The 15,004-nt window shown below is 44.4% G+C and overlaps 1 protein-coding gene across 4 annotated transcripts in view; it reads right to left on the bottom strand.

Moving 5' to 3' along the window:
* SLC24A3 (solute carrier family 24 member 3) overlaps positions 1 to 15,004 on the bottom strand; it is a 182,243-nt gene that overhangs the window by 18,053 nt on the left and 149,186 nt on the right. For 2 of the 4 annotated variants that reach the window (XM_037406040.1, XM_037406039.1), the window contains exons 11-16: positions 12,315 to 12,475; positions 11,457 to 11,733; positions 9,683 to 9,849; positions 7,807 to 7,921; positions 6,828 to 6,940; positions 423 to 527 (exon numbers count right to left, since the gene is read on the bottom strand). In XM_037406040.1, the coding sequence (XP_037261937.1) occupies positions 423 to 527; positions 6,828 to 6,940; positions 7,807 to 7,921; positions 9,683 to 9,849; positions 11,457 to 11,733; positions 12,315 to 12,475 (938 nt within the window). The remainder of the gene's footprint in view (positions 1 to 422; positions 528 to 6,827; positions 6,941 to 7,806; positions 7,922 to 9,682; positions 9,850 to 11,456; positions 11,734 to 12,314; positions 12,476 to 15,004) is intronic. The other 2 variants (XM_037406042.1, XM_037406041.1) reach the window with 1 other exon arrangement.

A 15,004-nucleotide genomic window follows, 5' to 3' on the forward strand; every position in this document is an offset into this window, starting at 1 on the left:
TGCAGACGAAGCCCTCCCTCATTCTGCAAGAAGGAAAAATCAACGTTCCCAAATTCTCCTTTGAGGTTTGGCTTGTATCTAGCAGTTAAAGCAAGCCAGAACACTCTGTTTTGACCGATCACACAAGGATGGTTTGCAAGTTCAAAATCTACTTTGTCTGAAATTGAAAGGAGGCTATCTCTCTTCTTCTTGTGTAGCAAATGCAAAGATGCTACCACCCCAGCTCCAGCTATTCACACACAGCTCCTGAAGGCAGTAAGTAACCAAGGCTGAAGCTAAACACCAGAGGAAAAACAATGGGAATAAAATAAAAGTTATTCCAATCTTCAGTTCTTTTCTGGCAGTTGCTGAAGGGAAAACAAGGAGCTATTGCCAAAACCCAAACTGGTTTTGCTCCAGGATCCAAACATGACAGAAATTACCTCATTCAGGAATATTAGAAGGACTCTGCTATGTTTCCAGTCCCTTGGCTGAAAAAGCTGCAGTCCTCTGTCTGTTTGGGGATCCTCTTCCTGCAGTGTCCTTGCCTGGCAGTGGAAATTCAGTGTAAATCCTGCATTCCCCAGGTCTCACCATGAGACAGCGGTCTCAAAAAACTGGAACTTAAAAAATCTGCTGCATTCCTGCATGTTTCAATGGAATTTCCTTCTTGGACTTTTTTTGAGACTCCTAAAAAAACATCCTTGGTTTGCTCTGCATTGCAAAATTCACTTTGCAGAGGGTACACACACAAGACAGAGTGCTGCACATAGACACTCAAAGTATTAAGCAAGAAATGCAGGAGTTATGGTTGACGAGAATTCCTGTATTGTTACGAGCTTTGGAAGGGACCAGACATTCTTGCTCTAGACACTTTTGTTCCACTATAGTACAATGATCCCAGTCTCCCTGCCATGAAACCAGGGAGCAAATGCACTCAATACACACAAACTATTCCAGGAAGCTGGAGGGACTAGTTAGCTTCAGCATGTACCTGCTCCTATGCTCATCCATAGGTTTTTGGGATCAGCCAATAAATTAATCCATTAATACCTGCCAAGCTGCATACTGCTGCTGCAGTGATACCACCAATCATGCTGCAGATGCTAAGGTGAGAGCTGTAAAGAGTCTGGTACCCCAGAGCAGGAGGAGTAATGTCTGCAGAAGTGAAGGGTAACGCTGTGGGAAGCAGAAGAGTAACCAGCCTGTTGCTATCCTTGACCTTAATGTTTGCCCCAATGACTGACAGATCCATTGAAGCTATCCTCCCTCTTCCCCTCAGAAGATTTAAGGTGGTCTATATGAAGATAACTGGGCCAGAATGGGGCAAGGAACAGATACACAGTTGTTGGCTATGAGAAGATGGAAACCCACCTTTGTCCTAATGTCGTAAGATTCATCATGGTGCCTTGGAATTAAAACAGTGAATAGCAAACTGGTCAGTGAGTAGCAAAGTAGTGATGCTTGCCATCTCCTGTGTTTCCCCAGTGTCTGCTTACCTCTGGATTCTCTGATATCTAACAAGGCTTATGCTAATTTTAATCCTTCTCTCTCTAGCTGCCTGTTTGCATGAAAGGAATGTAGCATCTCTAAGACGTCGAACTTACTGTCAAATTTTGCTGAAACTGGCTGAAGTTACCAGGCAGAGGAATGATGGATAGACATGATTATACTCCCAAAGGCTGATGTGAACAAATGAACCTGGCTGTTTATGCTTAACATTCCTCTTCTCTAAAATACTCCTGGCTGATGTCTGGTTTACAGCTTCACATCCAAAAAAAAGATCCCAGAGGGAAGCAACTGGATGGAAGACATGGAGCAAATATCTTTTCATTCTGGATTTGCCAGGGCTACTGGGGAAGGATGCTTACAGGATCACAGTGTCAGCAACGTGTCCAGGACTCAGAGCTGGAAGAGATGAGAAAGTGAACTCTTTCAGAGGTCCCTCTAGGTCCAGAGGGATGCTGCTTTTTCTCCAAAAGTCCTGCTGACATGCTGGTGTAGCTGTGGTTGATAGCAAAAGGCCAGAGCTGCAGCAGGAGGGTGGCCAAGTGAATTCTAGTGGAGAAGCTCCAGTGGGAAGCACAGAGGAATTCACAGTTAGTGTCTGGACATTAATGGGTACCCAGAAACAACAAGGACTCTTAAAGTAATAAACATATAGTTGGGTTAGAGGCTAGACATAGAAACAGAAAGGGTCTGATGTGGAAGCTGTTTGATGTTGACTAGATCTGCCTTTTGATGGGAAAAGCATCAGTGGCCTGGCCCAAATCAAGAACTGTGGGACTGACGACTGAGTTGAAGGCAAGGGGTGAGGGCAGAGGAAGGCCTTTTCTTCTCTGCACCAACACTAACATCTTCCTGGAGAAGCATGAGATGGAGCATTTTCTGGCTTGGGTTTGGACTGATTCCAGTCAGCACTGGAAGGAAAAGAAAAAAAATCCAGTATAGCACATTGATGATGTCACTGAGACAAACCTGGTTCATGGTTAACAGGCGCATACAGGTGAGGCAGGGTGAATGATATCAGAGATCAGTGCCCTGAAGCATGGCCTTGCAAAGCCCTGCCTGGTGTGCCAGCTTCCTACATCACATCATGGGGGTGCAGTCCCCCTGTTCAGGCTGTGACTGTGACTGCCCTGCAATGTCCATCTGTGGTATACCCACATCCTACTGGAAAATGTTTCATTTACAGTAGGAAGACAGAAGAAGAGGAACTTTCTTCTCTAGAACAGGTGACAGATGCTTCCAAGATGTAGCCGGAGAAGCAAAAGATGGAATTCCATTCCTCTTTCGTAACAAGAAAGGAAGAATAAAATAAAAATAAGCTGAAACATCCATTTGCAACGGACCTGGGAAAGGGGCAGTCAGAAGTGGGAGAGGCACTTAATCAAAATGATTGTGATTTAGTAACCCAGCACCAGGATGTGTCTCAAGAGATTCACAGTCCATTTCCAGTTCTGCCACTTCCCTACTGTGCAACCTCCAGCAAGTCCATTAGTCTCTCTTTGACAGGTCCCCTCTTGCTCTTTCCCCATCTTATCTATTAGATTACAAGCTGTATTTTTCCTCCTCGGGCACTATCTCATAGAGTGAACTTGTTTAAACAAGAAGTCCTGATTCTGCATGGGGCTTTCTGTGGTTGCTGCCAGGCTTATGACAAAACTAGGCAGTAACTGGGACCTTGCGGGATGATGCTTTCAATGTACTGATGTCTCACATCCAGCCACAAGCTTGCAGGCTGCCTCTCATCCAAAGCTCTCTGCTTACCTCAAATCATAATGCACCATCTGTAAAATGGGCTTTGAAACACCCACCTGCCCTTAGGGAGTTTAAGGAGGGTTCAAACACAAGCTCATCCTTCAAAGGGGGCTACAGCAGCTGAAAGTGCCATTAGCAATGATACTGCTCTTCACATTCAGAATGAAACCCCATACATCTCCTTCTGGTTGGGAGCAGCTGCTTGGCTGGTTAGTGTGTGAAGCCACTTTACCACATAAGCAAGTTCAGAATGTGCATAATCACAGGACAACATGCTGCCACATGCATGTACACACCACAGCACAAAAGGAAAGGAAAAGGTAGCAGACCCTCTTCTCTATTTCTGCACAGAAACATGCCGGAATTCTTTACATCAGCATTAACCTGGACCAAAATCTGGCCACAGGGGATTCTGACTCAGGCAGCCTGGAACAAGAGATGCACACAGATTTTACAGAGTATGATATTAGCGAAATATCATACTCTGCAGAAAGCCCTGAGTGTTTAGACTTCCAGAAAAATAAGGCTGGAGGGAAGGGGGCTTCTAGGAGGCTCTTCTGCATAAAACTTAACTTTCAAATCACACAGTATACTTTTTTTGGCTTACACAAAAGCTACTACTGCCTCAAAAGCTTGCTTATTAAAAGGCATTTAGGTTTTACTTTCATCAAATGCTTAACTTTGCCACAGTCCTCTTATATTAAACGTTCTGAGGAGGCAGTAATGGTTTTGGATGGCTACACAAAAGTAATCATGGTCAAGCAAGCTTTTTTTGTCTTTTACAAAATCTCTCTTTCCCTCTATACACAAGACAGGGGCATTACAATGGCTTTGAGGAGTTCCTCTTTTGGAGGAGGTGCTACAAAGACAAATTTGAATCTTGCCAAATACCAAAGGAGGAGTACTAAATTGTGACTATTAGCTCAGAAATTATCTATTGCTTCTGATTCAGGGTCACATTTAAGGGACAATCTGGTTGGCTCGATCCTGTGAACCCCCACCCAGAGAGCAGGCCTTGCTCGTGCAAGCAGCCCAAGCTCAGCCCGATGGACCACCTCAGGGAACAGCAGCTCATTGTCTTCTGCCCCTGACGACCTACATGCCAGGGTCCCCGAGTAACAAACAGCACCTTGCAGCTCTTAATGCTGTCACCAGGCTATACCTGACCCAGCTAACTCTAGCTTTTTCTGGCAACTTAGTAATACTTGAGCAATTAATTTTTAGTAATGAGGGGATGGAGGGGAGGGGGGACTTGTTTTGTTTTGAAGTCCAATTATCCAAGGATTTGGAGAGAAATCCAGGAACTGCAAGTGAAACCTGAGGAAACTCTCTTTGCTAATTGTGGGGCTTTTTCCAAGACTGCCTTTTCTAACCATGTGATCACACTGCACAATGAACATTTTGGGTGTGCAAAACAGTAGTGACATTGTTATACCCCCATGAAAGCTGGCTGCTTCTGTTCAGACACTTGTTTTTATCCTTTTCCACAAAAACATAGATGAGCTAAAGATAAGATGCTCATTAAAGAAAGGGATTTTATTCCTACAGCATTGCTCCTTTTGTCACTCCTATATTCAAGAAGAGAGAAGATCCAAGGAAACACAGGCTGGTCAGCCTGACCTTGATCCCTGGGAAGGTGATGGAGTATATCATCCTGGGAACCACTTCTAAACACACGAAGGACAAGAAGGTGATTGCGAGTAGACATATAGATTCATGAAGGGGAAACCATGTTTACCAGCCTGATAGCCTTCTATGACAAGGTGGACTTCTTGGATGAGGGGAGAGCAACAGATGTTTATGCTGACTTTAGCAAGGCTTTTGACACTGTATCTCAAACATCCTCAAAGACAAACAGAGGAAGAACAGACTAAAGTAGACAGTGGAGTGGACTGATAATTGGCGAAACCACTGCACTCAAAGTCCAGCTGGAGGCCAGTCACTAGTGGTTTACCCCAGGGGTCAATACTGCTTAATGTCTTTATTAATGAACTGGATGATGAGGCAGAAGGCACCCTCCGCAAGTTCGCAGCCAATACAAAACTGGGAGGGGTGGCACTGGAGGGTTGTGCTGCCATCCAGAGAGACTTGGACAGCCTGGAGAAATGCACAGGCAGGAAACTCATGAACAACATCAACAAAGGGAAAAGTCCTACATCTGGGAAAAAATAACCCCATGTATCAGTAGATGCTGGGACTGGGCCGCTGGAAAGCAGCTTGGCAGAGAAAGACCTGTTGGTCCTGGTGGACACCAAGCTGAAGTCTGCAATGCACCCTTGTGGCACGGAGCACCAACAGCATACAGGGCTGTATTAGAAGTGTTGCCAGCAGGTAGAGAGAGATGATCCTTCTCTGCTCAGCACCGGTGAGACACATCTGGAGTCTTTGGTCCAATTCTGGGCTCCTCAATACAAAGAAGGCATAAACTTCATGAAGCAAGTCCAGTGAAGGCCCACAAGGATGATTTAAGGGACCGTAGCAACTGACATACAAAGAGAGGCTGAAAGAGTTGAAACTGTTCAGCCTGGAGAAGAGAAGATTGAGGCGGATCTTACTGATGTGTATAAACACCAGAGAGGAGAGTATAGCAAAGGTGCAGCCAGACTTTTCTGAGTGGTATCCACTGAAAGAACAAGAGGCAACACACACCATTTTAAATACAGAAATTCCATTTAAACTTCAAAACGCTTTTTTACTGTAAGAGTGGTCAAATGCCAAAACAGGCTGCTGAGAGCAGCTGTGCAGTTTGCAGTTTCCATCCTGGGAGGTATTCAAGACCCAACTAGACATGGCCCTAAGCATCCTGCTCTAGCTGACCCTGCTTTGAGCAGAGGGTTGGAGACTAGACAGTCTCCAGAGATACTTGCCAACCTCAACAATCCTGTGATTGTCCAGTCTTTTCACTTTCATTCACTCCGTGACTGTAATCAAGAATCTCTCCTCTGTCCTTCCTGCAGTCTGAGTGATGTCCAGCTAACAGCAATAGCAACAGTGACTTCCCTCTAGGACTTCATGGCATCTCCTGCTCTTCCTTTTAGAAGGGAGACTTTGGGGGGCAGGGGATGTCCCTTTTATCATGATGGCTTCATACATTTTGAATAGTTTTTCTCAAACAGGAAAGCTTTGCAGTGTTTCCTGACAATGGTCACGCTCTGAAATATCCAATTATATAACAGCTTCTTTTACCTTCCAATGTGTTAACAGTTCAGTAACGCTAGAATTCTTCTTACCAAAAGCCCTACAGGTCTGCTCTATCCTTTACTTTCCACTTATGTGCTTATCCCCTCTGGCTTATTGAAAATAGGATCATTCTTCTTATTTGAAATATATTCAAGTGCGTGAAAACACGAAGAGTTAGCTTTTTTCAGCACAGACTGCTGCCTTTAAGGAGGAAATGGAAGTACTTGTCCTTCAAAGGATGGGGAGCATCCTTATGATTTCCCAAATCATAACAGAGCAAAACTATTTGTTTCTTCAAATCCAATCTGCAGAATTTTGGTCTTTTTTTTTTTTTTTTCTAAATAGAGCTGCTTTATTTTAAATAAATAAACAAACAAACAAGACTTGTGAACAAACATAGGACTTACATATGATCCGTAATTCACTGCTAAGGTCTGCAAAGCCCATGGGAGGCCTAGGCCAATTAAAATATCAAAAACATTGCTTCCGATGGAGTTAGACACAGCCATATCCCCCATACCTGCAGGAATGGAAACCATGTACAATTAGACATGTCTCAGAAAACTCTTTCAACTTCTAAACAGAAATACATTTAAACTGAGCTAATCCAGACAATTTCCATGGATTAAGGCAAAGAGTTAAGGGAGATCCCTCTCATCCCACCCCTTCCCTTTCCCCTTTGCCCTCCCCATCATACAAGGCCAGTAGGGTTGAAGGGGCTGAATCCACCTTCTAGAATCATCTAAGAACTTCTCTCAACTAATCCTCTGCTGCTGTGGGGACCCCAGCCACTGGCTGTGTTGGCTGCAACCTGGTGCCATGCTCAGTGGGGCTTTTGATGCTTCACTGTAACCATGACACAGGAGTTTCTATACTGCACTGATTAGATTAGGTCTTCAGGTAGTCTGTTAAGTAGCTGGTTGTTTCAATGAAGAGCTACTGGTTTTGGTCCCCAAAGCAGTACTGACAACATTCTTTTTCTCTTAAAAAAAAAAGTTGGAGTCACAAGGTGGAGGGGCAGGGGGTAGTTTTCCTTAAAAACAGTAGTATCTGCCAGCCCTTATGACTGTGGAGAAAAGCTGGAAAGTGACCTGAAAAACCCTTATGCCATGTTCTAAACAATTCTATACCACTGATATATTAAGAAAAATGTTGAAGGACTGAAGTTGACAATAGCACCAAAACTTGTTCCATTCCATCATTAAGAACCTGTTAGCTGCTTTGCAATAGCAACATAATTAATTTCCTTCTTCTTGTTTTAAATTTCAGCCTCGGAAGAAAGGCTTTGTGTGCCTTCACATTCAGGTCACATCTGTGCTACCTAAAAGGGAAGACAACACATGGAAACTCTTCCACAGCAGTACGACATCTCTGTGATGAACTTACCTTGCCTTGCCACAATGAGGCTTGCCATGCAGTCTGGCACACTGGTTCCAGCTGCCAAGAAAGTGATGCCCATGATCACATCTGGAATTCCCAGAGTGTAGCCAATGATTGTCACCTAAGGAGAGGAAATAAACTGTCAAGCTGTTTACAAGAATTAAAATCAGAGACCTCCTTGGCCCAATTCTGCAAGATTCAAGTGAGACAGAGTTTATAGCTCAGTGCAAACTCACAGTTTTAAAGAGAAGCAGTGACAGGCTTTTTTGGTATATTCATCATCTGGCAGACCGTAACACTTACCTGCTATATTCCCTCTTTGGTTAGCTGCTTCTGCACCTTTCACCCACAACTTCCCTGACACTAAACTGGAAATAAGACTATATGGTAGTCCACTACCCTGTGTAACAGTCTCCTGATCTTGACTGAAATTTATAGACATTATTATATACAAATAAGAGCTAAACAGACACTAAAACAACCCTATGGTTCATTATACTATGAAAATGCTATATGCAAGGACATATCCCCAGGTGACTGCAAACATTTCCTATTAGCAGAGAAGAAATACCTTTAATTTCCTCTTTCCTTTGCTATGCAGTCTATGACAAATTACTGCTCCTCAAATTGATTAAAATTTTTAAATTTTGGATGCCTTTGCCTAATGATGCCCATTTCCTACTAGCCACATTTCATTGCTCTTCTCAACTCTGCAGCATACTCCAAGAAATAGGAACCATATGTTAGAGGCAGCACAGTGACCCTGTGGACTCTAGTTTTTCAGCCATAGAAAGTTGGGATAGCTTTTTTTCGAAAAACACCTCATGCTTGCAGATCAAAAGCAGAAGAAAAAAAGTAACTTTCTACTTCCTGTTCAGGGTAACATGAGTTACTGCAAACAAAAAATAAACCCCCCTCTTCTGTAACTGCTTTGATCAGTTTGCAGGTTTTTCATTTAGTGCAAGAATGAACTGTGAAGGCAGCAAAGATTTTTTTGTAATCGCCCCCTTTCTAACAGGGAAAGAAGTGGCCAGTGCTTTTTGCGAGGTATCTTCATGCTCTTCAGGTCCCATGCAGAGACAGACCATGAATCATGCACTACATTGCACGTGCAGCAGCCCACAACCTGGCTTCCCTTGTTAGACCCTCTCTTGATGCCAATGCCCCATCACTGCCTGATTCTGCTTAAGAGTACAGACTGCCCCAGAAGGAACAAAATCCATGCTGTGTTATTACTGTGATCCTAGTGAGGACAACTTAAGACTTTTCACCTACACATATCATGTAATGAGGCCTGCAGCAAGCTAACAGGCTCAGTTATCCAGCCAGTGCACAAAACCCCGTGAACAGGCCAACTATGCTTGGACTTCCTTGTGTTCATTTTTATTTACCCCTTTTTACCTTTAGAATAATGAGGTAGAACTAAGTTCCTGTTGGCTGGAGTAGCTGTGCAAGAATTTGGCTGAACATCATGCTTTTGTTCATGCTGAGTTCAAAGTGTTATCATTCATAACTGTCTCTCAAGCTTGCTTGCTTCACGAAAAGGAAAAGCTAGAGAGGCCAGATTCTTACTAGCATCAGGACTTCCTTACACTATCCTGCATGACAAGAAGGTGTTAAACTGGTGCATGTGTAATTTTTTCCCCACGTTAAAGAAACCGGGTAAAATTCCAGCCCTGAATCAAGTTCAAAGGCCATGGCTACTGGCCCCTAATTATCTTCTCTGAGTGCAGCCAGGTCTAATAGAAATGGAAGCAGACTTGCTTGAGGTTTCTCATCTAAAAATTCAGGTATGCAGAACTTCCCACACATTTCCCTAAGCTGACAAAACCACTTCTGATACTTCTCCCAGGCTGTGGTTTATGCTTCAGTTGGTACATACCATCCACACCATCATGTAGGAGAAGGCTGCAATCCAGAGGGTAGAAGAAGCAAAGGTAACCATGAACCATTTTTCCAAGTGTGGTTTGTTACAGTTGGGCACTGTGAAGTACAGGACAAAACTCAGTGGCCATGTGAAGAGCCACTTCAAGATTTCTATCTTGCCAGCTGTAAAGCAGAACAAAAAACACCACAAAGAAAAAAAAGAAGAAAGAAAAAAAAAAGAAACAATCACAATGCTAGTCTGCTTTAGTCCAGAATATTATTGTTTTGTTAATATTAACAAACAAGATGCCAGGGACACTTCAGCCTAACTGCTATCCAAGGAGATAATGACAAGACATTTTTTGTTTGGAAGATCACAGAGTGATGGCAGAGATTGGAGGGCAGAGAGGAGCACAGGGAAAGAGTATGAAGTTCCTCCCTGAGAGTTTGTTAAATAATGGGTCAGAGCACATCTGCTGCCCTCCCTGGGCACACTACTTACAGCTACCACATAAAAGGCAAGTTCTGGAAGGAGATCCAATCCATATTCAACCACCCAGTGGGAGGGTACAGAAAAGATGACACCAGGCCCTTCACAGAAGTGCACAATGGAATTGTAAGAGCCAATGAACTCAACTTGCAGTAAGGAAAATTCAGAATAGATGCTACCATAAGTCATGCATTTTCTTTTTTTTTTTTTCCTACCATGAGAGTGGTGAAACACTGGAACAGGTACCCAAAAAGACTGTGGGACCTCCATCCTTACAGATAATTGAAACTCAAATGGACACAGCCTGGGGCAATGTGCTCTGAGCAGGGGTTTGTACCAGAGATTGCCAGAGGACCACGGCAACCTTTGCCAGCTATGAACTTAAGTGTCACAGTCCATAAGCCATCTAAATTACTTCAAGGCTCAGGGTTTTTTCCTTACTCAAACTACAGCTATGCTGTTTGAGTGAGGAGATCTGAACGGGAGTTTCTAAAAACATACCTCACCTGTAAAGAGCAGGACCAGTCCCTACAGTCTTGTGGCTTGTCTGCAACCCAGCAGATGTTGCCAGCTATGGCAACTGTGAGTCAAAGGTAGGGCAGGGATATGTTATAATCATCCTGGGACTAGAGGCCTGATGGGGTAAGAGGGACTTGGCAAAAAGAAGATTGCCACCCTGTAGGCACATGCGGTTTTTCACAAGTCACATAGCTGTTCTGATTTTCTAAGCCCCCCAGAAAGAGAAGACACTGTGGCTGCACTTAGTTAACAGCAGGAAGCAGAGGTGCCCAGGGCCTTCTTTTGTCTCTGCTCTGCATCAGCAACACCACTGCCTTGTCTCTGCTAGCACTATACCTTACCACTGACCTAAGAGTGCACCCCATTCCCCAGCAAAGCTAAGACCTAGATGCAGACACATCTGACCTGCATTCAGGTACCTTGCCAGTGGCCCCACCACCCTCATCTCCCTTTCCAGTCAGCAGAGAGAGACGGGTCTCTCCAGACAGTGAACTAGGTTCTGGGGGCAGGAACCACTCCATGGAGATTGCTGCCTCTCCCCTCTGACTGAAATAGCAGCACTGGGCCGATGCACGAGCTGCAGCAGAGGAGTGTCCAAGCCCGGGAGTCTGTACCCTGAGAAGTTCCTGCCACTTCCCAGTTCCTCTCATCTTTTGCCTGTGACCAGGAGCTACACAGCAAGCTGCAGGCACTTCTACCTCAACACGCATCTGCAATGCTTTCTGGCACACCCAAACTGAATTTTGCTTTCTGGAACAACACAAACCCAGGAACTTCTTACTGGGTAGGTCAAAAGGTGTGTATGGTCCTTCATGGTCATCATCGTCATCGTCATCTTCCTCTTCCTCATCGTTTTCATTGTTCTCATTATCCTCATTCTCATTCTCTGTCTCGTTCCCAGCCTCAGCCATGTCTTCATCCCGCCGCGTGCCATTCACGCCCCGCTCGGCAGAGTTGCTGGGGCCTGTTCCATTCTCAACCACGTGCTTGATAGGTATTTTGATTGCTACTTCTGACTCACCATTGGTGTAAGTCCTGCTGTTGATCAGCCTTTGTCTCTGCAAATACAGGCACAAACTCTTGATGAAAGATTTTTTTTTAATTTAATTTTTTAAAGATAAAGGGAGGAACAGAGAAAGAGAGATGTGCAGAGTTCTTTAAAAATTTGGCTTTAAAAGCAAAAGGGATGAATTTTGAGCAGGTATAATGTGATGCCTGCTTGCAGATGACTAGATAAATCTCACATACACTACTTCTATAAAAGCAGGCCCAGTGGCTGCAGAAATTACTCCAGGAGTACTACAAGATCAGGGCCAGACTAAGTGCTGACTCAGTGAGTGCCATAATATTAAATAAGTGCAAACCATATTAATGTCAGATCAACGCAGGGGGGCACCTCCTGTGAGCAACAGCTACAGGTAACATAACCACATAACAGCTCGAAACTTTCTCTACTAAAATCTCCATGGGCACAGACACCAAGTGATGATTTAATGAAGTCAGTGTCAAAAGGATAAAACCTGGGAAAATGTTATCAGGGATCCAGAAGAAACACAAGTTCGATTTTGACCCAAACACTGCTATAGGAAAAGGCAAATTCAGAAGGAAAACAAGAGGTGGGGGGAGATAAAAGACATACCTCATTGATTAACATGCGGCTGGCCATGGAGAGACGTGTTTTGGGAGGGAAGTGGCTGGTTATCATGATCCGGAGCCCAGCCTCAGAAAATGAAAGCTGGTGTGGGTAGGCAGACAGCAGCTCATCCACCATGATCACTGAGGCTTTACGGTGGAAATTTCCTGCAGCCAAGCAACAAAAAGAAATTGAGGCCTTCCAGCAGTCTCTCTCTCTCTCTCTCTGCACTGTGTGGCTCTTAGAAGAATAAACCCACAGGTTCCAGAAGTCCTTTGTAAGAACCATTCCTTCAGCTACCACCATGCAAAATATACCTCCTCTGACCTTAATTTCTGTATTTAAAGAAATCGCCAGCATCGTATCTTCACTCATGCTCATTACAGAGAATTAAATCTACTCTGCACAGTTCATCACAGGCCTGCATTAGGCATATCACTGCTTCCACAGGAGCTATTCCGCTAAGGCGGAAATGGTGCGACAGTAAACTGCATTAATTCCACAGTTATAATCTGCGCTTCTGTGAGGATATTGGCCTCACTCACCATTAACCAGCCATACATAGGGGTGAGGAAATTGTCACTGTGTTCCTGCAGGACACCAGCGCAAATGAAAAGAAGGTTCCTGCTTCCTGGGCTCACAGCTCAAAGCTGGAAAGTGCCATCAAACCTGGCAGCAAGCACACATGCCGGTCCATGGGGTGCAACCCAAAGTGCAGGAGCAAAGAACAAGAACACAGAGGCAGGCACCTGAATTGTGATCCACCTGGGGCACAGAGCCAGTGCCTGTTACCCTCTGGGGTGGCACAGGGCCAGCATCCATCCTTTCTGTGCCTGGATGCTACCTCAGGCTGTGAATTCTGGGACTTAGGGACTTTGGACTTGGCAGCAGGGAAACCGGAGGTCTTCCCTGACACATCTCTGCTCTGGTTTATTAAAATCAGTGCTGAACACTGGCAAATGTTTCATGGCATTACTATTTATTACCATCACTGTTAGTCTTACAGAAGAGTATCTCCTCAGCCTTAGTGTCATTTTTTTTTTTTTTTGACTGAGGTTTCCATGAACTAGGGTAGGTAAATGTGGGGTCATTCATATTAAAAAAAAATTCAAACCAGCCAGTCAGCTTTTCCTTGTGACTTCTTCCATGCTGGCATTTCCTGCATGGCACTTGGGGGAACTGCCCCAAACACAGAAATTCTTCTGTTTGATTCTTTTTGGTACTCTGTTCAGAAAAGGCTTTGGAATAGAAACAACAGTGTTTGAACCCTCAGGCAATCTGTTACAATGGGCGCTGCGACCCCACGCTACTGGCAAGTGTGGACAGCAGAGCACCTGCCTGTACAGGAACAATCTGTAAGAAAATGATGCAATTTTTTCACCCTCCTTTCTCAGCCAGTTTGAGTAACCACAAGTGTCCAGAACAACAAAAAAATACCAGTAGCTGAGCAGTGTCATGCAAAGATGCATTCTGGGGAGACTTAAACCAAATCCCACAATCAGAACTGGCTCATTTGTGCATAACCCTGAGGCCACCAGGTAAACTTAGATGACTAAGGCCTGAGTTTATGCTTACTGAATTTTACCAGTCCAGCTTCACTGGTACAGAGCGTAGTCATCTTGCCAGAACAGTTTCACTGTTGAGAGCCTCAGGCTACAGATAGGTGTTCCCACAAAAGCAGCTTCCCCAAATCAGAGTGCGAAGCACTCACAAAAGCCTTCCCTCAGCAACAAGGCAGTATCTTGATAGCTGGCCTCTGGTAGACTCAAAGGGTTTCATGTCAGCAAATAAACCCCTCTACATTTCATGATTAGTTGCTTACTATATACACACACGATGTCTTTTAATCACTGTTTGCTGGAAGAAACACCTATTTTTGTTATTATTTTTTTTTAAGTCCAGCAGAAGAGAAAGGGCAGCCTACCTGTAGTCAGAGACCAGGAATGCTTTAGACAAGACAGAACTCCTTCTCAGGTTAAACCAGTGACTGGGCGGTGTGGGGGTGGTGTGTTATTCCTGAGGATAGGTGCCTATAAATCCCAATCATACTGCACATGATTGTTGACTGTTGCAAAGATTAAAAAAATAGCCTCTCTAAATATAGTTTAGCGCATGCTTGCAAATGCACACATTGAACTACTGCTGTTGAGCTACAGAGCAGGTGAATTTTTTTTTAGCTGAAGAAATACAATCATTTTTATATGTAATTATGACTAAAGTCAAATGGGAGCAGATTTCAGCCAATGTGAAATCCACTTAAAGTTGTGCACATTCAAGACATCATGTGCAGTAAGAGCACACTACCTAGACCAGCACAGAGTCCCCGCTCTCCCTTCACTGGGGGGGGAAAGTACACGCTAGTACAAGTAGGCCCTTTTTCCCTGCTCAGTTTATGCTGCTTTGGAATAGAGTTAAATTTAACTGGTCATACTAGATGTTATCGGGCACCTTCAGTGCAGTTTAACAGCCTCACAGGACAACTTACAATGGCATGCGTCTAAATAAGTAGCCCTGGGCAAGTCAGGCTTGAAGCTGGAGGACTCCTCTCAGCCAGGGACTTGTCCAGCAGCAAGAATTGTCCAGAGGAGACCTGAGCTGCCTAAGTGGCAAAGGATGTGGTGGCTGGGTCACCGCACTGTGCCCCCAGGCACAGGGCCCATGGTCATCTGGCAGGGGTGGTTACAAAAATGCCACTT

The sequence above is a fragment of the Falco rusticolus genome, chromosome 12, assembly GCF_015220075.1.
Source record: "Falco rusticolus isolate bFalRus1 chromosome 12, bFalRus1.pri, whole genome shotgun sequence".
NCBI lineage: Eukaryota > Metazoa > Chordata > Aves > Falconiformes > Falconidae > Falco > Falco rusticolus.